Raw genomic sequence first — 20,856 nt, forward strand, 5'->3', positions numbered from 1 at the left:
CCAAGACTCTTGCTGGTGAACACAGTCACGTTCATTTCAAATGGTTCATGGGGGATTCTAACCAGTTTATGAAAAGTTTGCTCCAAGCAGCCCAAATCCCTGGTCCTTTCTCTCATCTCACACCAGCTCACGTTGCAACCCACCTGAGAAGGCACCGCCTTTCCTTCCGGAGTGCAAATGGGATGTTTTAAAAACCTGGCCCCCGATATCTAATTGAGGAAACGTTAAGCAAACACCAATTTGGGGCCAGGCGCTCTTACATAACCCTGTACAACTCTGAAGAACAATCCCGTGAGCAATGGATAATGCTGCACCCGTGCCCGTTTTACAGTCAAAAAGACTGAGGCTCAGGAAGTAGCCCAATCATACAGATAGTAAATGGCAGAGTCAGGATAACCATTCATTCACGCATGCAAAAAACATCATCACCTTCCTCCTCATGTCAGGTGCTGTGAGAGGCACTGGGGGTGTATAATAAAATAAGACAAGAATTCTTTCTTTAACAATCTTTCTTAGAATCATCTAGAAAGGAGTTTACTACCTAGATGGGTATATAAAGCTATCTCTTGTCCTTTCAAACATGAACATCTTTCCACTCGTCCCATCACCTCGAAGTTGCCTCCTAATAGGAACATACATATTGATAATTACCTTAAATGTAAATGGATTAAATGCTCCAACCAAAAGACATAGACTGGCTGAATGGATACAAAAACAAGACCCATATACACACTGTCTACAAGAGACAGTAAGGAAGGGTTTTAAACTGGGAGGTGAAGGCTGGATAAGCATCTTGGAAAGACCCCCCCTCTGGCAGCAGATACAATCACAGGGTAGCAAGTTCCCCTCTCAGGTTATCCTTCCCGCTCCCTGCCTCTGTGCGCCTTTTCCCACAACACTGCATTAAGTGCTCCTTAAGCCTTCTTGCAAAATCACTAAACAAAATCATTACCCCCTTCAGACCTAGGGACACATACAGACTGAAAGTGAGGGGATGGAAAAACATATTCCATACAAATGGAAATCGAAAAACAGCTGGAGTAGCAATTCTCATATCAGACAAAATAGACTTTAAAATAAAGACTATTAGAAGAGACAAAGAAGGACACTACATAATGATCAAGGGATAAATCCAAGAAGAAGATATAACAATTGTAAATATTTATGCACCCAACATAGGAGCACATCAATACATAAGGCAAATACTAACAGCCATAAAAGGGGAAATCGACAGAAACACATTCATAATAGGGGACTTTTAACACCTCACTTTCACCAATGGACAGATCATCCAAAATGAAAATAAATACAGAAACACAAGCTTTAAATGACACATTAAACAAGATGAACTTAATTAATATTTATAGGACATTCCATCCAAAAACAACAGAATACACTTTCTTCTCAAGTGGTCATGGAATGTTCCCCAGGATAGATCATATCTTGGGTCACAAATCAAGCCTTGGTAAATTTAGGAAAATTGAAATCATATCAAGTACCTTTTCCAACCACAATGCTATGAGACTAGATATCAATTACAGGAAAAAAATCTGTAAAAAATACAAACACATGGAGGCTAAACAATACACTACTTAATAACCAAGAGATTACTGAAGAAATCAAAGAGGAAATCAAAAAATACCTAGAAACAAATGACAATGAAAACATGATGACCCAAAACCTATGGATGCAGCAAAAGCAGTTCTAAGAGGGAAGTTTATAGCAATACAATCCTACCTTAAGAAATAAGAAACATCTCAAATAAACAATCTAACCTTACACCTAAAGCAATTAGAGAAAGAAGAACAAAAAAACCCCAAAGTTAGCAGAAGGAAAGAAATCATAAAGATCAGATCAGAAATAAATGAAAAAGAAATGAAGGAAACAATAGCAAAGAGCAATAAAACTAAAAGCTGGTTCTTTGAGAAGATAAACAAAATTGATAAACGATTAGCCAGACTCATAAAGAAAAAGAGGGAGAAGACTCAGATCAATAGAATTAGAAATGATAAAGGAGAAGTAACAACTGACACTGAAGAAATACAAAGGGTCATGAGAGATTACTACAAGCAACAGTATGCCACTAAAATGGACAACCTGGAAGAAGTGGACAAATTCTTAGAAATGCACAACCTTCCGAGACTGAACCAGGAAGAAATAGAAAATATAAACAGACCAATCACAAGCACTGAAATTGAAACTGTGATTAAAAATCTTCCAACAAACAAAAGCCCAGGACCGGATGGCTTCAGAGGTGAATTCTATCAAACATTTAGAGAAGAGCTAACACCTATCCTTCTCAAACTCTTCCAAAATATAGCAGAGGGAGGAACACTCTCAAACTCATTCTACGAGGCCACCATCACCCTGATACCAAAACCAGACAAAGATGTCACAAAGAAAGAAAACTACAGGCCAATATCACTGATGAACACAGATGCAAAAATCCTCAACAAAATACTAGCAAACAGAATCCAACAGCACATGAAAAGGATCATACACCATGATCAAGTGGGGTTTATCCCAGGAATGCAAGGATTCTTCAATATATGCAAATCAATCAATGTGATACACCACATTAACAAATTGAAAAATAAAAATCATATAAAAAATTGCCTCCTAGAAATGACCCCATTTGGATTGAAACCAGGTTTCCAGAGTCTTGGGTTCGGAAGAACCACTTTCCCTCCAGAGGCTTCTTTTGAGATGTATTCCACCAGCTAGTATTTCCTGAGCACTTGCTATGTGTCAGGCATGGTGCCCGTCCTGGATGTATAAACAGTGAACAAAGCAGACACAGCCCTACCCTCAAATAGTTTAAAGTCTGGTCGGAGAGACACGCAGGTAAATAGACAAACACAATGTAGTATATTATATGGAATGATCATGAAGGGCGGGGTATGGTACTTGGAACTGAGGGGAGTCAGGGAGGGCTTCCTGGAGAAAGTGATAACTGAGCTGAGCCTGGGGAACTAGCAGAGTTGTGCAAGGAAGATCTAGGCTAAAGCACTAGGGTGCAAAGAATCCTCAGTGGGTGGGCATGTCTCCTGCTGATGGCTCAGAGAAGCTGGAGCTCCAGGCATAAGGAGGGAAGTGGTGAGGAGGGAGGAAGGAGAGGTAAACAAGGATAGTGCAGGGTCTCCTCGGGAGACTGGATTTTATCCTGAGAGCCAGGGGGAAGTAAGGAAGGGTTTTAAACAGGGAGGTGAAGGCTGGATAAGCATCTTGGAAAGACCCCCCTCTGGCAGCAGATACAATCACAGGGCAGCAAGTTCCCCTCTCAGGTTATCCTTCCCGCTCCCTGCCTCTGTGCGCTTTTTCCCACAACACTGCATTAAGTGCTCCTTAAGCCTTCTTGCAAAATCACTACAAAATCATTACCCCCTTCGCACTGGGCTTGTCTGAATGAGTGCCCCAACCGAGCAGTTTTGACGCCCCTGGGGTCTCTCAGTTGAGCCCGTGCTTCTAGAAATGTCTCCATATGCCCTCAGTGAAGAATCTCAAAAAACACCCCTTCCCTCACTGCCGACAGCTCAGTGGGGTTGAGCTCTTTGGCCTACAACTGGGTTAGAAAGAAAAAGGCAACAGCAGAAATGAGCAAGGGAGATGGGGAGTATTAACATAGACATAAGACTGAACGCTCCAGCAACATAATGAAAAATAATCAGGAAAACCCCGGCACAGGTCTCTCCACAAGAGGATACTGTAAGGAAGCTGTAGATGTATTACCTGTTGGTGATGCCTTCCCCGACCCCCTCAGCTTCCCCGAGAGAGGACAGCATGACCACAAGGTCCGCTGGGTTCCCAGCACCTGGGGGTGTTCATCACAGAGACCCATTTGTCATCTTTCAATTCAAGAAGGGATGATGGGAGAGGGTAGCAGGCGGGGGAGGAAAAGACTGACAGCTCTGGTCCAGGGTCAGGTTGAGACCAGATGCCCATCTTCTGTTCTGCTTGTCTGGTTCAAGGAGAAGCAGAGCGGGGCTGGCAACTGTGTGGCTGGTCCTTTGCCCATGCAAAGTGGTTGAGGCTCTGGGACCTTGAATCAGAGGGATCAGTGGGTTTGAGGAGTGGATCCACCCGCTGTGAGACTCTGGGCCAACTATTTACTCCTGAAGGCCTCTGTTTTCTCATCTGTAAAATGGGGATAATAATAGACCCTACCTTCCCTGGTTGTTGTAAGAATTAAATGAGCTTGTGCATGTAAAGTACTTAGCAAAATGTCTGGCCCTCAGTAAGCCCTCAATACATGGGATCAGCATCGTCATCATCCTCATATCCAATCCCCACCTCAGCCTCAAGAGAATTATAATCCTCCCTCACGTACCCCTGTAACTGGACCCAACTATAATAGGTAAAAACGTATATAAGGGACCATTAATTCCCATGACGATTACTGCAAAAACTGAAGTGTTTCTATTAATGGAAAAATAAGTCTGGGCTTCAAGCTGGTGATCTCTGAGATGCATGCTCATAATTGTAGCCTGCCAATATCCTGCCCGTTGCACAAATTCCTGAAGCCTCCAGGAACTTCGCGGCAGCTGCAACACCAGCTCGTCATTTCCCCCGCTTTTCAAGAGCTGGGAAAATTAGGGCACCCAGTGGCTCAAACCAACCATGGCTTACTTCACGCTTTTACCTCCTTGTCACCTGTGGCTGAAGTCATTTTGCAAACACAGGAAAATTTCAGATAAAACATTGTATTTTGATGTAAGGACACGGGCTAGAAGGACACACAGGGCAAGAAGGGAACCAAAGAGTATGTGAAATCCAAGTGAATGTCAGTAGTGCCAAGGTTGAGAAACCCTGATATAAACCCTTTAACATGTCTCCCAAGAAGTTGGCTGGTTCTGAAAATCCCCAAAGAAAAATGGAGAACAAGAACTACAGAAAAGTAGGAAATGGGCTAACTTCTCCAGAACTTTGACCTTGCTTAAACCCATAGAGGTGATTTGGTGAGTCTGTTTCTTTTCATACTTTGTATTAATAGAGAATCCACTTCTGCAATGAAATAAGTGCTGAACAACTTAACGATTCTGATTTGAAGGAATCCCCAAATCACTAAGGTGACTGGGGCACTCACATGTCTTATCACATCAAATGCACTTACTAGCCTCATTTTACATCAGAGAGGTTTAGAAACTCTCCCAGAGTCACACAGCTAGGAAGTGGCAGAGCCAGGACCTGCTCTCTCTAGCTCCAGCGTCTGGATCTTGCTGTTGCTTTACTGTCCTAAGTTGAGTTCCCTAGAAGCAGATCCTGAGGCGGGTGATTTATGGAGGCAGTTCTCCAGGCTGTTCCTCAGCAGGATAGGAAATGGGGGAGAAGCTAAGCAAGGATGTGGCTGCAGGCGACTACAGTCTCAGCCTGATCCCACAGGGGACTCTGGAGTGTGAACTGTACCATAGAGTCTGTCTGCCTTGAGGCGAGGAAGCTGGCCTTTTGCACACTGGCACCAGTTAGGCCCTGGCTCTGAGCCACGCGGGGGAGGAGCTGCAATCCCCCAATGCAAGCCTCCAGAGAAGGTCTCAGGTGTCAGCGTCAGCGTCCCTAAGTGAGGTCACTGGCACTGTGAGCAGGACATCGAGACACACGTGGGTGAGCCAGGGCTTCGCTCAGCAGCCACTGATTTTATCACCTTGTCTTCAAAACACTCCTGTGAGTGCTCTGCGGTCCTAGAGGAAAACGAGTCTTAAACACATGCAAGGTATTCTGATACCCAAACCCTTACCGTCTCAGGCCCTGAGAGCAGGTGACTCAGAGAACATCAGACTCCGGGCTTCTGCCCTCCACTCCACCACCCAGAGGAAAGGCCATCCTGACACCACATTCTCCTCCCCGCACCAGGCCTCATCCTGGCTGGCAAGCTGGCCCAGCGTGACGAGAGCTCCAGAGCCCAAGCCTGCTTCCGCCGGACTGCGGCTGGATGCGTGGTGAGCGGTGCCCCCCTGCAGCCTGGAGCCTCGACAAGCATCAGCAGGAGGCCCAGCAGTAAGGCCAGTGCCACGGCTGCACAGCACAGATAGTCTCCTCTCGACCCCGGGCCCCGCCTGCAAAACATGCTCAAACCCTTCTTAGCCCTGACCCAAGCCTTTGCCCGTGCTATTTCCTCAGCCCAGAACACTCATGCGTATGTGCAAATAGGAATTATCTGAGAGTTTGGGTAAAATGCAGATTTCTAAGCCCTATCCGTAGAGTCTGGGCCAGAGTCTGGGCTACTTCTCCATTGGTGGTTTCGGATGTCCCCTCCCTTCTACTCTCCAGCCTGTGCAGGAAAAAAAACAAAACAAAAAACCACCTTGGTTCAAACTCTTATCTTCTAGAACACAAGCCACCCAAATCACCACTGCTGCCAGTTTTCCTGCCAGAGATGCAGATAGAGGTGGAGAGGTTTCCAAGGAGACAGACCTCGGCTCTGCAGAAAGGTCCTTCTGTAGAAGGACTCTGAGAAGGGGGAAGGATGAAGATAAGGCATGACTGAACCAGGGAAATGCATCAGCATCTCACTGCAAAAGCAAACTTCAGCCAGCTGAATCCACCGCTATCAGACAGTAGTAGATTGTGCTGACAGCCGACCACTTAGAACTAAACTCCATTCCGTGCTCATGAACCTATTAGATGAAAATGCCTCATTTTAGATAACTGCAAATTGCTTTCTGAGCATAATTTCCTATTAGTTCATTAATCTCTCTATTCAGAATGCCGACAAGACAGCTGATGATAATTCTGGAGGAAGTGGGCATTGAACCAAAGCAGGAGGCAAAGGGTTAGCTATTTGGAAGTATCCTGGCTTCCGGGGTGGAGGGGTACCCCAAAATTAATTCATAACGCGAATTATAGCATTAGCTTTCATTTATTAAGCTCTTATAATGGGTCAGGTACCAGGCTAAGCATTTCCCCTTATTTATCTCAGTTGTTTTTTTTTTAAACAATCTAGTAAGGTAGATATTATTTTCTTCTTTCTATAGAGGAAGAAATTGAGCCTCAGAAGTGATTACACTGTTAGTGGCAGAGTCAGGATTCAAATATAGGTGTGTGTGTCTGACCTACAGCCTGGGTTCCTAATCATACCTTAGCATTTTGACTCAGCACATAAATATTTACTGGATGAATTTACTGGAGAAACCAGGATGAACAAGACTCATGTCTATAGAGTGAGGCCAAGGGATGTTAACAGCAGAAGAGACTGAAAAATAATCAACAAAGATGGACCAACCTTCAGAAAAAAGAAATGTCAGGTTGGAAAATAAAACTGGATTTTGTCAAACTCCTGCTTTCATAGAGAGCGGTGGTTCTCAAATTGTGGTCCCAAGACCAGAAGCAACAGCATCACCTGGGAACTTGTTAGAGATGCAAATTCTGGGGACCCACCTCAGACCCGCTGAATTGGAGACTCCAGGGCATAGGTCCAGGAAGCTATGTTTTAATAAACCTTCCAGAGGATTTTGATACACACTCGAGTTTTGAGACCCATAATCTAGAAAAATAAGATCAGCTCCACAAGGGAATTTGGAGCTCACGAGAGTAGTGCTTCTCAAACTTAATGTGCACAGGAATCACCAGGACAATCTTAAAATGCAGATTTGGGTGCGGCAGGTCTGGGGTGGGGCCTCAGCTCCCAGCTGATGCTGATGCTGCAGGACCAGGGTCCACACTTGGAGTAGCAATGGGTCTAAGCCAGGGCGTTTCTGGCAATAACACAACCAGAATTGCTCTAGGTTTAAAAAAAGGGGGGGCGGGCGAGAAAGAACCATTGCCTTTGGGATAGGTTCAGACCCAAGCCTCTGGAAATGCTTTAGGAAAACAGGAAATCACCCACATCACATACCACTTTTTTCCCAAAGTTCCCACTCAGGTATAAGACCTTCTCTGAGCACTTTAATGAAAATTGCAGCCCCTTCCCTGACTCTTCCTATCTCCCTTCTCTTCTTTGCTCTTCTCCTCAGCACTTGAGCATCATCGGAACAGATGACCTATTTTACTAATTTACTTTGTTTACTGTCTGGCCTTCCCCATCTCCATCTCTCACCAGCATGTAAGCTCCATGAGGGCAGGGATTTTGTCTGTTTCATTCACTGTTATTTCCTCTGTGCCTAGAACACTGCCCGGTGCATAGTACGTACTCAATAAACATTAGTCAAGTAAATGAACACATGTTTCTGCCCATTTTTTCTAAGAAGCTCCCTCCCCACTCTCGGAGCTGCCCTCTGGAATTTCACCTGTTGCTGCTCTCATGCATGTACTTCAGTTTCACCAAAATTCATTTCTCTATAGGTGTGTCTTCCCCTAAACTCCTTGACAATGGGGTCCGTGTGTTACCCTTTTCTGTCCTTCATCCAACCCTTCCACTCAAAATTCTGCCAACCTTTGAAAACACATATAAACAGCCATCCATCCTCACTATAATTAATGCAAAAAACACAGAATTTCATTCATGGAAGAGTAAGGTCAAACTGCAGCTGGTGATATCAGTAATGCATGCTCCTAATTACATACTAGAGGGAGCGCTAAACTCCACTGCCATCATGCAAGTACAACGTCAAAGTTCCTGAAGCAACCCAGAACTCTGCAGCTGTTACAGACTCTGTTTTCACCTTTCGTGCAGTTTTTCTAAGGGCTGAGGCAAATTAGAAAGATCAGTTGTTCCTTCCAACCACGGCTTGGTTTGAATCCTGCCTCTTAGAGTTCCAGGAGCTATATCTGCACAAGGTGGAGTGAGGAGGACTTTTGATAAAACATTGTCATCTTGGGCAAGGACATTTCACCCGTTCCTTCCAACCGCCCTGTGGCAGGGGGTGCTAATATCACGCCCACTTTGCAGGTAAGGAAACTGAGCCCTGGGATGACAGTCCCCTGCTCAAGGTCACACAGAGAGTGGCAATGCAGGTGGGACTCCAGCTCAGTTCTGGCTGCCTTAAAGCCTCTGCTTCTGGGACCCGCCTCTCTCCCCCAGGTCCCCGTCCCTCCCCCAACCCTTGGCAGGGTCTGAGCCTCTGCTCATTACTTCTAGAACAGAGACAGCATGCGTGGATGCTATCTCATACTTCTGCCTCTAGCGCTGAAAATTAAAACGGCTCAGGCAGTATTCAGCCTTGCCGACTCCTGGCTGCACCCCTGTCACCTAATTACCTGACTTCAAAGCCTCCACTCGGCAGGTGTGAAGATGTGAAAGCTGCCGTTTCCCCTGAGAACACGGAGTGACTACACACAGATAAGACAGGCCCCAGAGCAGCTAGGGTACCTGGGAAATCAGACAGAACTTCGAGTTGGACCCGAGGGCTTGGATTAGTGTGTCTCAAAGTCAGAAAGACCAGGGGCCGCCGTCCTGAGTACTCACCTGAGAGCCGGGTCTGTAAAGGACCAAGGTGGGGATGTGGGCCTCCAAACGCTAACGCTTGGTAGTTACCGCCCCCTTCTCCTTCCCTTGTGCCACGGAGCTTAAGCCTCCTTTAGAGGCTGGAACTCATTCATCCCCCCCACAACTCCAGGAGGGAAGGGCACTCAGCCTCACCTTTTGACTGAGACATCCAGGCTGGGGGAAGAGTAAGAACTCCTTCATGGGGCAGGGATGTGGGGAGGCCTGAAGGAACCCAAATGAGTTCCCAGCCTGGACTGGACAAGGAAGAGGAAGTCTAGAGGAGAGAGAAGGGTTCCTACTTTTCAACTTAGTGGCTCCTGTAAGGCGATCAGAGGCACACTCATTTGTAACCCTTAGATACAGCTGAATGTTATTGACTATTTTACAGTAATTGGACCAAAGCAGGTATTTAATACAAGTTTACAGAAGGAAAGAGGAAGGCCAGACAGAAAGGCATTTGTGACCTTTGACAGAGGACAAAACTCTAAGCCTGGCACTGGGCTATGTCCTTTGGTGCTGATTTATTCAATGCTCACTGTCACATTGGGCAGGTGTGATGATTATTCCTTTCATGCAGATGAAAATGCAGAAATGTGGGGCAACTTGCCCAATGTCATTGAGCTAGACAGCCACTTCTTAGCTGTGTGACCTCAGGTTTATCCTTGCTGGGAGTCAGCTTTCACATCTGTAAAATGGGAAGACTCAGAACCACCGCCCCCACCCCGAGAGGCACCACAAGAAGAAAAAATAAAGGGCAAAAGGCCTTTGCAAACTCTAACTCAGGGATCAGCAAACCGTGGCTGAGTGGCCAAAGCCAGCCACGGCATATTTTTGTACAAAAGCCTTTACTGGAATAAATAAATTTGTCACACTTATTTGTTTATATATTGTCTCTGGCTGCTCTTGAGCAACACAGCAGAGCTGAGTGGTTGTAACAGGGACCCACTGGCCCACAAAGCCTAAAATACTTACTATCTGGTCGACTAGAGAAAAAGTTTGCCAACCTCTGATATCAGATGCTATGAAAATGCAAGTTCCCACTGTGCCTCTGCAGACAGCACTATGCGTTTCCAGCATCGCCCTCAGCTCTGCTTCTTATTCATAAGCTCTCTCCTTGACCCTTTACCCATGTGTAGAAGTTGATTTAAGACCTATTTCTGAAAAAACAGAGAAGCAGCTCTCCTGAGAGCCAAGAAACCAAAATCCCATAAGCTATTTCAGAGCCCAGGATGGCCGACATCAGGCACCATGAAAAGGTGCTTCCAGGAACAGCCACTTACTTGCAGTTTTTACACTTGAGGCCAAAAAGCATCCCCTTCCCACAGACTGTGCATGTCTGAGACATCCAGTACTTCGTGGAAAACCTGTGGGAAAGAGACAGAAAGTGTTCAAGGCCAAGGTGATGGTGACTGACGGATCTCTAGAAGGATGACCACTGACAGGATAAGAACATGGGTCCTGGATTCCAGCCCCTCTTCTTCAGAGATAGGTGACTTAATCGAGTTGCTTAAACTTCAGTCTCTATCTGTAAAGTGGGAATAATAACAGTATTGACCTCATAGGTTGTTCAGAGGATTAAACAAGGTCATGCACAGTGCAAGGGCTTTACATAGTGCCTTGTAAACAGAAAGTGCTCACTGAATTGGGCTGTGACTGTATTGTTACCCAAACATTCAGTCATTCAGTCGTTCAACAAACATTGCCTGCCTGGAGGTCTACTATGTGCCAAGTTCAGATTGGAGACAGATGGATAGGGCTAGAACTGTCCTCAGAGAACCACAAAGCAAGGTGGGGCCCCCCGGCGGTCTATTCCCCATCACTGCTAGTTACATCGCCTGGGAAGCTTCAAGAAGGGATGATCTCCCCAAAAGTGGAGACTGCAAACGTTAGTAGCAGAGAAGAGGGCCCTAAAGGGAAAGCCATTTTGGACATCAGCCCACCTCGCTCCCCAGCCACCACCACTTGCTGCAAACATAAGGCAGTGTAGAGGTTTCCGATATACAGCTAGGAACCAGTGGGAACAGAGATGCATTTGATTAACTTCTGGGGCCCCCTGCTGCCGCCAGGGTGCTTTCCTCTTCATGAGATACCAGGCAGCAGCAGGGCTGGCCCCAAGAAAAGTATTGAAGGTTGCCAGGTCAGAGTTAATTTTCGTTTTCAATTTTTGTCACCTTCCGCAGGAGTTGTAGCTAATCTCCACTGCCTCACAGTGTCAAAATGAAAATCAGAAGCGATTATGTAACTTGGTGCTTAAGAATTCTGAGGGCCAGCCTGCATCCCTCTGCTGTACCATCTTGCCTGATTTAGGTCAGTCACTCTTCCAGCAGAATGATCTGCAGCCCAAAGCCTCCATAACTAAGCAAATAGTAATATTCTGAAGAGACACTCTTGTGGCCAGGAAAACTCCCTTTCCAGTTTTGGACTGGGGGTTGGTTAAGTCCCTTTCTGCCCCTTCAGCAGGACGAGCAAGTGTGGCAGGATCTACTTTGCAGGATTTGTCAGCTCTGGGGAATGGCAAACGGACTCGTGTTTCATCCACCAGCCAGCAGCATGGGAATCAAGAGTATGAGTGGCAGGTGGGAGTTCCTTCTCCTTTCCAGCCCTCTCCCATCCCTGGGATCAGCAATCCCTCTTCCAAGCTGTGGCTGAGGTGACTCTGAGGACAGCGGATGGTATGGGATTTTAATTTCATTTTTTCACCAAGGCTGGGATGAGTCTAGGTCTTTCCATCCTGGCATGGAGCCCAGAGAGAAACACAGGGTGAGACTGGAGAGTAACAAGGCATCCCAAGTGCCAGTTCCTCTAAGAAGATGTTCCTGATGCCCAAGATCATCAGATCATTTTCCTCCTCTTGGCACCAGCATTTGAATCTGAGGTACCACCAGGTCTAACATTAGGGTGCTAGAGTCTAGTGTCATGGCTGAGCCATGGGTGTGGCCAATTGGGTGGAGCCAATCCAGGGGTGTGGCCAATCCAGGGGTGGAGCTGAGCTAGGGGTGTGGCCAATCCAGAGGTGAAGCTGAGCCAGGGAGCAGCCTGTAAGCAAACAAAACAAGGCCCTTCTTTTTGATGCCTTTCCCTCTGCATCTCACCGCCTGACCACTGACGTGTCTATCGTGTATTTCTCACGACTTCCTCCACCGTTTTCTCATTTGAGTCTTAACAACTACCCTGTCAACATATTTCTTTCAAAAACTGTTGACGAGATGCCATTCCGGGAGAATGTGCTCATTCCTGCCTCACCCCGGGTTACGGTGACGTGTCTGCCCCTGGAATTGCCTCCCCCGCTTATAGCCCTGATCCCCACCACCACCGCACTGTCATGGTCTGTTAACTGTCTATCCCTCCACTAGACCTCAAGTTTCCCAAGGTTGAAAGCCTTACGTCGTGTTCAGTGCTGCAGCCCCGGTACAGATATTCTCTCTAAATACTAGTGGAAAGAAACCATGAATGAGTGAACTCTCTGCTGGTCACAGAGGCCTCGTGCAAAGAAAGCTCTCAGCAGAGGTGTCAAAAGAACACAAAATGCTGGGGTTAATTAGCTTGTAGATTCATCACTTAATCATTCAGGGACTCAGTTTCCTATCTGTCAAATGGACATGACCACACTTGTGCTACTTACCCCACTGAGTTTGTGAACAGATTGTGAGGATAATGAGATAAAACGTGGAAAGTTAACTTCGTATAAGGGATGACTTAGTAGATAGAAATCTTCCTCCTGAAAAGGGCAGGTGTACTCCTGGAGAGGTTGTCCCGGGCACCCAACAGGGCTGGAGCCCTGGACTAACCTATGCTTCAGCAGAAAGTGAGCATCTCTGACTTCAGCCTGCAATCTTGTCTTCTGGGTGGGGAGACCCAAAATTAGGACAAGCATTTGTCTTAATATTGATACCATTTACTGAGTGGTTATTATGTGCCAGGCCCTTTGCTTAGCACTTTAATATATTATCTCATTTAATCCTCATGACCACCCTATGAGTAGTCAGAAATATCTGATGAGAAAATTGAGTCTCAGAGAGGTTAAGTAACTTCCTCAGGGTTGCAAAGCGTTACTAGCTGGGATTGGAATACGGTCAGTCTGACTCCAAAGCCCTGGCTTTTAACCAGTAGGTGTTAAGTTTACGAGCCAGGTGAATAAGAAGCAGACACCTCAGTCCCTTGCCACATTGAGGTTCAGCCTGGCAGAGGAGAGAAGAGCATGGTGATATCGGAGCTGGGGCAAAACAGCCTGCCAGCCTTTCCCCACGCTGGGGCCAGAGGCCCCAGCCCTCCCTGTGCTGGGAGGTGGGCCCCGGTGCAGCCAGGAATCCAGCCTACCTGTGCTTGATGGAGTTGCCGAGGTCTCTGCGAGGGATCTGTGGGGACCAGCGTGGCACTGACAGTGTGTCTGTAGGGAGAGAAGAGAGGAGGAGAAGGTCCTGTTACACAGAGAATCGGAAGTGGGGGGGGCTCCCACCAAGCCCCAGAAGGAAGAGGGAGGCTCGCTGGCCTCAGGAAGGACACTGGCCACCATCACTTGCTAAACCAAAGCCAAATGGAAAGCTAGCTTAGCTTGTGTTACCTTAACTCACGCAAGGTCCCCCGGGTGGGGCAGTGCCTGGAAAAAACCAGCTGGGGGAAGAATAAAACTGAGCACGGCTCCCATCTACCAAGTGCTTACTGTGTGCCAGGCACGTGCCATGTGACTCACATGCCTGAGCTCGTTACGTCCTCAAAACAAGCAACCTTCCAGGTGAGGAAGCTGAGGCTTGGAGAGAGGAAGTCGTGTGCTCAAGATCATACACCTTGTAGATCCCACAGAAGCTGTGAATCCAGGCTTAAGGGACCTAGAACACGTGCCTGTGTATGCAAAGTTCTAACTTAGCAGATTCCAAATGCCAGTTGTACAAGTATCACTTTCCTAATTTTTGTCACGCCCCTGTACAACCCATAAAATTATCTACTTAATATTTTAGGTTGACTTATTTGTTTGTTTAAACACATTTATTCTCAAAGCGACTCTATATGGAAAACCAATATCACTTTCTATATAAGTAACTATTTAAAATATGTCTAACTATGTACCACCTAAACTCATGCTGGAATAAGTGGATGGATTGATGAATGGATGATTGAGTGGGTAGGCGGATGGGTAGGTAGGTGGGTGGATGGGTGGGTGGACGGATGGATGGATGAATGTCTGGATAGGTGCATGGATGGACAGATGAGTCAGTAGATAGACAGATGGCGAGGTGGGTGGATGGATTGGTAGGTGGGTAGATGGATGGATGGATGAATGGTTGGATAGGTGGGCAGATGGACAGATGAGTTGCAAGGTGGACAGATGGGTAGGCGGATGGATGGATTGGTAGGTGGGTGGATGGATGGATGGATGGATGGACGGACAGCTAGATGAATGGATAAATTGATGGATTAATGGGAATGAGGAAGAAACAATAAATCACACAGACTTCAGGCTGGGTGCCTATGCCCATCTGGTCTTTTCTTTCATGCCTCAGGCTACATCCCAGCGACCCACACTATCACTCCACCACTGACTGAGTTCCAGGACTTCTTCCACAGCCTCTGGGCACCAGCCCCCACCTTCACTCCACTGCCTGGTTGCCCGCATCACCCTCCTTGCAGACCTCACAGGCCCCAGAGAGGTGTGAAACAACAGCAGAAATGGACCGGTGCGGCCTGTGAAACCTCCACCAGCTAGGGGAGAGGAGAAGGAAGCGGCTGACCCACACGCCAGCTCTCATTTCTCAGGCCAGATGGATGGAGCCAGATCCCTGTCCTCAGAGCTGCAAATGCACGCCTCATTTTTCACAGCAGTTGTTATGGAGTGGCGCGCTCACTGGGGAGCTGGGCATGCCTGCACCGATCAGGGAGCATTTAACCCTAACCCATTCACTCCTCTCTTCTGTCTAATGACACTGTCAACAGCCATCTGAAAGCTGTTTCCAGAAACCCCAATTCTGCCCTTGTAAAGCTGGGACCATTTCTGGAAGAGCTAATGATTTCCCAAGCCCCAAAGGCCAGAGAAAGAGGAAGACAGCATGATATATCACTCAGAATCAGAGCCAGTGGAATTTCCTCTAGTTTAACTAAAAACTAAATGTCATCAAGTCCAAGCCCATTTTATTACTTGTTTTGGCTTCTGAGTGAAGCAAAAAAGACAAGAAAGAAAGACAATTTTAAAAGAGAGAGAGAGAGAGAGCAGGGGATTGAAGTCAGATTTGTAAGGAAGGATGCTGCTACCTGCTAAGTCCTTAAGATGCTTTCTCCAGTGCCAGGGATGGGTAGAGGTGGAATGGCTATGCTGGAGAGGAAGGGTTAGCTCAGATACACAGCCTCCTCATGGGGAATCTGCAAAGTGAGGAGTGCCAAAGGGGTTTCATCTCATGGGATGTTAGTAGTGGCTGTCTAGGAAAGTGTGTTGAGAAGGATTCTGAGGCTCAAGAGGAAAGAGCATTGAGACTGATTAGTAACATCTGCCATGGGTGAAGAATAAGGCAGTACCAACAAGTCTCCATATTTTTGCCACTCCTACAAGGACAGGGACCACATCTTCATCTTTGCATCACTGTCTTATAGCACAGCAAGCACCTGGGACAAAGTAAGTACGTAACACATGTTTGCTGAATCTGAGATTCTTATCATAGAAACAGTGAATTTACTGAGCACTCAATATGTGGTAGGCATAATTCTGTGCCGTTTATACGCAGAAGCTTTGCCTCTATGCAGTCGGTGTTCTCATTATTCCCACTGCACAAAGGTAGACACAGAAGCTCAAAGAGGTACAGTGACTAGCTAAAGGTCACACAGCCGGGCACTGGTAGATCCTCAAGGAGTAACTCTGCAGTTGTTCCCGAGCCTTCCAAAAGCCCCTATATCAGCATCTTCAATCAGGGGCACTTTTGCCCGGGGGAACATTTGGCATTGTTTGGAGATACTGCCAAATAATTGGGGCGGTGATGTGGGGATGCTACTGGCATCTAATGTGTAGAGACCAGGGATGCTACTCAACATTCCACAAGACACATCCCCACGCCAAAGAACTAACTAGACCCGGGCTTCCCTGGTGGCGCAGTGGTTGAGAGTCCGCCTGCCGATGCAGGGGACACGGGTTCGTGCCCCGGTCTGGGAAGATCCCACATGCCGCGGAGCGGCTGGGCCCGTGAGCCATGGCCGCTGAGCCTGCGCGTCCGGAGCCTGTGCTCCGCAACGGGAGAGGCCACAGCAGTGAGAGGCCCCCGCACCGCAAAAAAAAAAAAAAAAAAAGAACTAACTAGACCCAAATGGCAATAGTGCCAAGGCTGAGAAACCCTGATCGAGATGTTTTTCACTTCTCTAGCCATCTCCCCACCCCCTCCCTCTCCCCACAATCTTGAGATGGTACTTCTGAAGCTCAACTCAGTAGAGAACAAATCCTCTTTTATTATAAGCACATCTCACTGTTAGATTCATATCCTAGTTGTTCTCATTCTCAATTACAGCACCCTCTTGAAAAAGTAGATGTAATTAAGTTTGGTAGTTTGGTTTCATTTCCCAATATCTGGTTGAAGGAGCAAATTCCGTCAGTTACATTCATCGGCCGCGACAACATTAGTCTCCAGCAATAATAACCTCCACACGGCTTCGTCCCTGGGTGTGCAGATCTGTACTCTGAGATCTTCTCTTTACTTTCTCCGTTTGGATTTCCTTAAACTTGCCAATGCAAGCCTTAAAGCAAAGGAAAACTGTTTAAAGGGAAAATCTATGAAAATTCAGGCCTTATCACAACAGAGAAGGCAAACAGCACTTATAGCAATTAAACTGATATGGAAACTTCTGTTTAACAATCAAAGTGCCTATTAAGATGTCTCCATAGCTGAACAAAAGCTTCTTTTTACTCTAATTTTCTGATAACGAGACACGCAGACACGGAGTCAGAATTATGACTATCCCTGGTGCCTTTGGTTCCAGGGATAGAATAATAGACATTTCTTCCCAGATATTTTCATTTGCGGTGCATGGCAAGGGAGAGTGCTGGAGAGAAGGAGTGCTTTTCTTCCCTCCTTTAGGTCCCACTGTTGATGCCCTCTCAAAAGTGCCTCTGTATAACAGGAGGGGAGAGACCAGGAGGCTTGGTCTTTGACAGCTTGGTAGCCAGATAATCAAACGAAGCCACGATAGAAGAAACCAATATTAATAAAGCATCGTGGTAGGCTGAGCCATGATGAAATGAAAGATTCAGGCTCTGACCTGGTGAGTTTGAACTCAGGCTAACAGAGTCAGGCATGGAGAAAACTCTTGAAAACATTTAACACAGAGAATCACGTAAAAATGGGTGATGATAAAGCAAAGGAAAAGGAGGGAAACAAAGAGGAAGAAAGAAATAAGAATAATGGTATGAATTTTAAAAAGGAGAAATAAGAAAAATAATAAATATGCTTCGTGTTGAGTGTTACCATGTGCCAAGCACTATTGCCAAATAAGCCCTTTACATATATTATCTCATTTTATCCATACACTGCATGTGTGTGCACATGTGATGTATCAACTGTTATCATCGGTGCCACAACACCAACAAGGAAATCGAGAAGTTATACCATTTGCCCAAGGTCACACAGCAAGTAAAGGCCAGAACTGGGTTTTTTAAATTCAGGTCACATAGCTGGGGCTCAATAAACGACAGCCAATTTCATCCCCATTTCACAGATGGGAAGACTGAGGCTTAGAAGCAATAAGCAACTGTCTATAGCTAAAAAGGGACTGAGTGGTGATCTGAACCTCAGAGAGGAACAAACTGGATGCTTCTAGTCCAGACTGCTCTCCGGATACACGGAGTTCAACCCATCCTGTATTGTCTGTGCCTCCCACCTCTGTCTGGGGAAAGCAAAGGAAACAATGAGAACCAGCCCTTTTAAACTCAGAAAAGGGCCTCAGAGGCTCAGAAAGCAATGTCACAGTATGTTGTTTATTCCTACTATCATTCATAGAGTTACTCAGTAAACATTTTGTTGAATATGCCTACCCGCCACCCCCAAAGATGTCCATCCTAATCCCTGGGCCCCATAAAATATATGACTTAACAGGCAAAAAGAGATTTTGCAGATGTGATTGAGTTAAGGATCTTGAAATGAGAGATTAGTCCGAATTAGCCAGGTAGGGCTGATGTAATCGTAACTGAAAGAGGGAGGCAGGAGGGTCAGAGTCAGAGAAGGAGATGTGATGTTCGCTGGCTCTGAGGATGGAAAGGGGCCAAGTGCCAAGGGATGCAGCAGCCTCTGGAAGCTAGAAAAGGCAAGAGAACAGAGTTTCCCCTGGAGCCTCCAGAAGGAAACAGCCCTGCAGACACCTGAACTTTAGCCCTGAGACTGTTTTTGGACTCCTGACCTCCAGAACTGTAAGATAATACATGTATTTTCTTGTAAGCCATTGAGTTTTGCTAATTTGTTACAGCAGCCGTAGGAAGCTGAGACGGCACTACTGTGTGCCAGGTACGGAACTGGGGGTGGGTATATGGCAAACAAGATAGTCAAGTTTTCTGAGCTTAGAGTCTACAGGCAGAGACATAACGTGACACATTCCATGAAGGAAATAAAACAGGACTTTGGGGTTTGTATTAAGGCAACGGGAACCATCTAGTGCATTGGAACAGAGGCAGGAGGCTGTGCGGGGTCTTACGCATTGAAGAGCTCCCTTTGGCAGCTGAGGGGAGAGCAGCCTGCCAGGCTATTACAGAAAGAGGACGGCCCCACCCCCACCCCCTCCTCTAACTCCCCACCTCCGCTGGGGTCCAAAACATCAGCCCTGACCCTTACAAGGCCATTCAGCTCCCAGGCCAGGTCTTTCTCACTTGAGCTGTCATGTCATGATCCCACCTGCAGCCCCCCATAAAAAAGCCATATCCCAGAGTACTCAGTCCACTGGCTGGTACAGGAGCAATGCACAGTCTGACTTCTTGTACGTATCCCAAGGGGAGATTCGTCTCTTGGAGCTGTTTCTTCCTTTAATCCAAACAACCCTACAAGGTTGTATCCCTAGTTTAGAGATAAGGAAAATGAGGATAATTAATTGTTCCGAGTCCTATTGCTAGTATTTGGTGGACTTGAGAGTTGACCCCAGCTTCCTATAAAACTAAAGCCTTGCTTTTCACCCCCGCACCCTACGGCCTTCCTATGCTATGTCTCCCTCTGAGACAAGCGTAAAAATTATTGTTCCAATCACGCGGTCCTTGAGTTGGAAAGGACCACAAGAAACCGTCTATCGCAGTCTCTGAGTCTCTAAACTCTATTGGCTAGAAGAGGAGCTATCCCATCCTTAAATGTTGCCATGGAGATAAAGACCTCTGAGCACATAGTACTATTAATAATAACAGCTAACATTTACCGAGTACTTACTATTTGGCAGGACTCAGATTAAATGCTTTAGATGTATTATTTCATCTAATCTCCTAACTCCATTTTGGGCGGGAGAGCTGGGGTTTGAGTTAGGACAGTCCACCCCCAGAGCTCATCCTCAGAAATGCCGCAAATGAAATGGAAGGTCCAGCTGCCCTTCAACTTCTAGCCCAGGGACAGGAGAGACTGAGAACTTAACAGTGGTGCTGCCTTCAAATAAAGCAGCAAATTCTTTAGGCTCCAAGGTCCTGAAATTAATAAAACTTAGAGCATATTCAAATTTTCTTCTGCGGCCACAGGCCAGTCACCAGCTAAAATCCCACTGATTCATCCAAGGTGGCCACCAGTCCTTGACTAAAGCGGTTCACAGTATTATTCACATAGCGGGGAACAACTCTATTTGCTTTAATATCCAATTCAAATACATCAGATCTAAAAGTCTTTTAATCATGTGCTATCTCTAAAGGTTACAGCACCATGGTGCTTTGGGGCCAAATTGAGTTTCTTTGTGTAGATGGACATAATTTTCTCCCTGAGACAACTGCAACCCACTTCTCAAGATGCAAATTTCATCACCTGCGGGCTTGTGATCACTGTGAAGGTGTCTAGGGAACAACTCAGCACTGGTGAGTAGTAGATAAGAGTGAGCCTGGGTCGCAGGTCTTGGGGGAAGAAATAGGCAGAAGAGATGCTGGGGGTGAGCAAAGCCTGTGCTGCTCACTCTTGGTGGAAGAGACCCTTCAGAGGAGATGCTTAGGGATTCCCCATGGCACTTAGGCAAAGCAAAGGGCAATGGTGAAGTTACCTGCCTAGAAATAGGAAGACTGCAGGAATGGAGGTATCGGGGTCAAACCAATTGGCATGTATGTGGGGTTCAAACCAGCTACAAGGCCTTGAGCACAGGCCTATTTTAAAGACAGAGCAGCAGACTTCATTTCTGAATGGGAAGGTTATCAAATTGCTCCATGGAGTGTGGGACTTTGAAGTGAGTAGACCTGTGTTCAAGCATCAGCTCAGCCACTTATTAGCTATGAGACCTTGGGCATTTTCACCTCTGTGAGTCTCAGTTTTTGTCTCCTGTAAAAAAGGGGCCATAATATCTCCCTCACAGAATTGTTAGCAGGATGA

General features: G+C 46.5%; 1 protein-coding gene across 1 annotated transcript in view; it reads right to left on the reverse strand.

The window, feature by feature from the left end:
* Positions 1 to 20,856, reverse strand: part of KSR2 (kinase suppressor of ras 2) — a gene marked incomplete at both ends in the record, with an annotated part of 399,245 nt that overhangs the window by 91,723 nt on the left and 286,666 nt on the right. Inside the window, 2 exons of the mRNA XM_079942603.1 lie at positions 10,639 to 10,722; positions 13,676 to 13,745. Coding sequence (XP_079798729.1) covers positions 10,639 to 10,722; positions 13,676 to 13,745 — 154 coding nt within the window. The remainder of the gene's footprint in view (positions 1 to 10,638; positions 10,723 to 13,675; positions 13,746 to 20,856) is intronic.

This window comes from Stenella coeruleoalba (assembly GCF_951394435.1).
Source record: "Stenella coeruleoalba genome assembly, chromosome: 14".
Classification (NCBI taxonomy): Eukaryota; Metazoa; Chordata; class Mammalia; order Artiodactyla; family Delphinidae; genus Stenella; species Stenella coeruleoalba.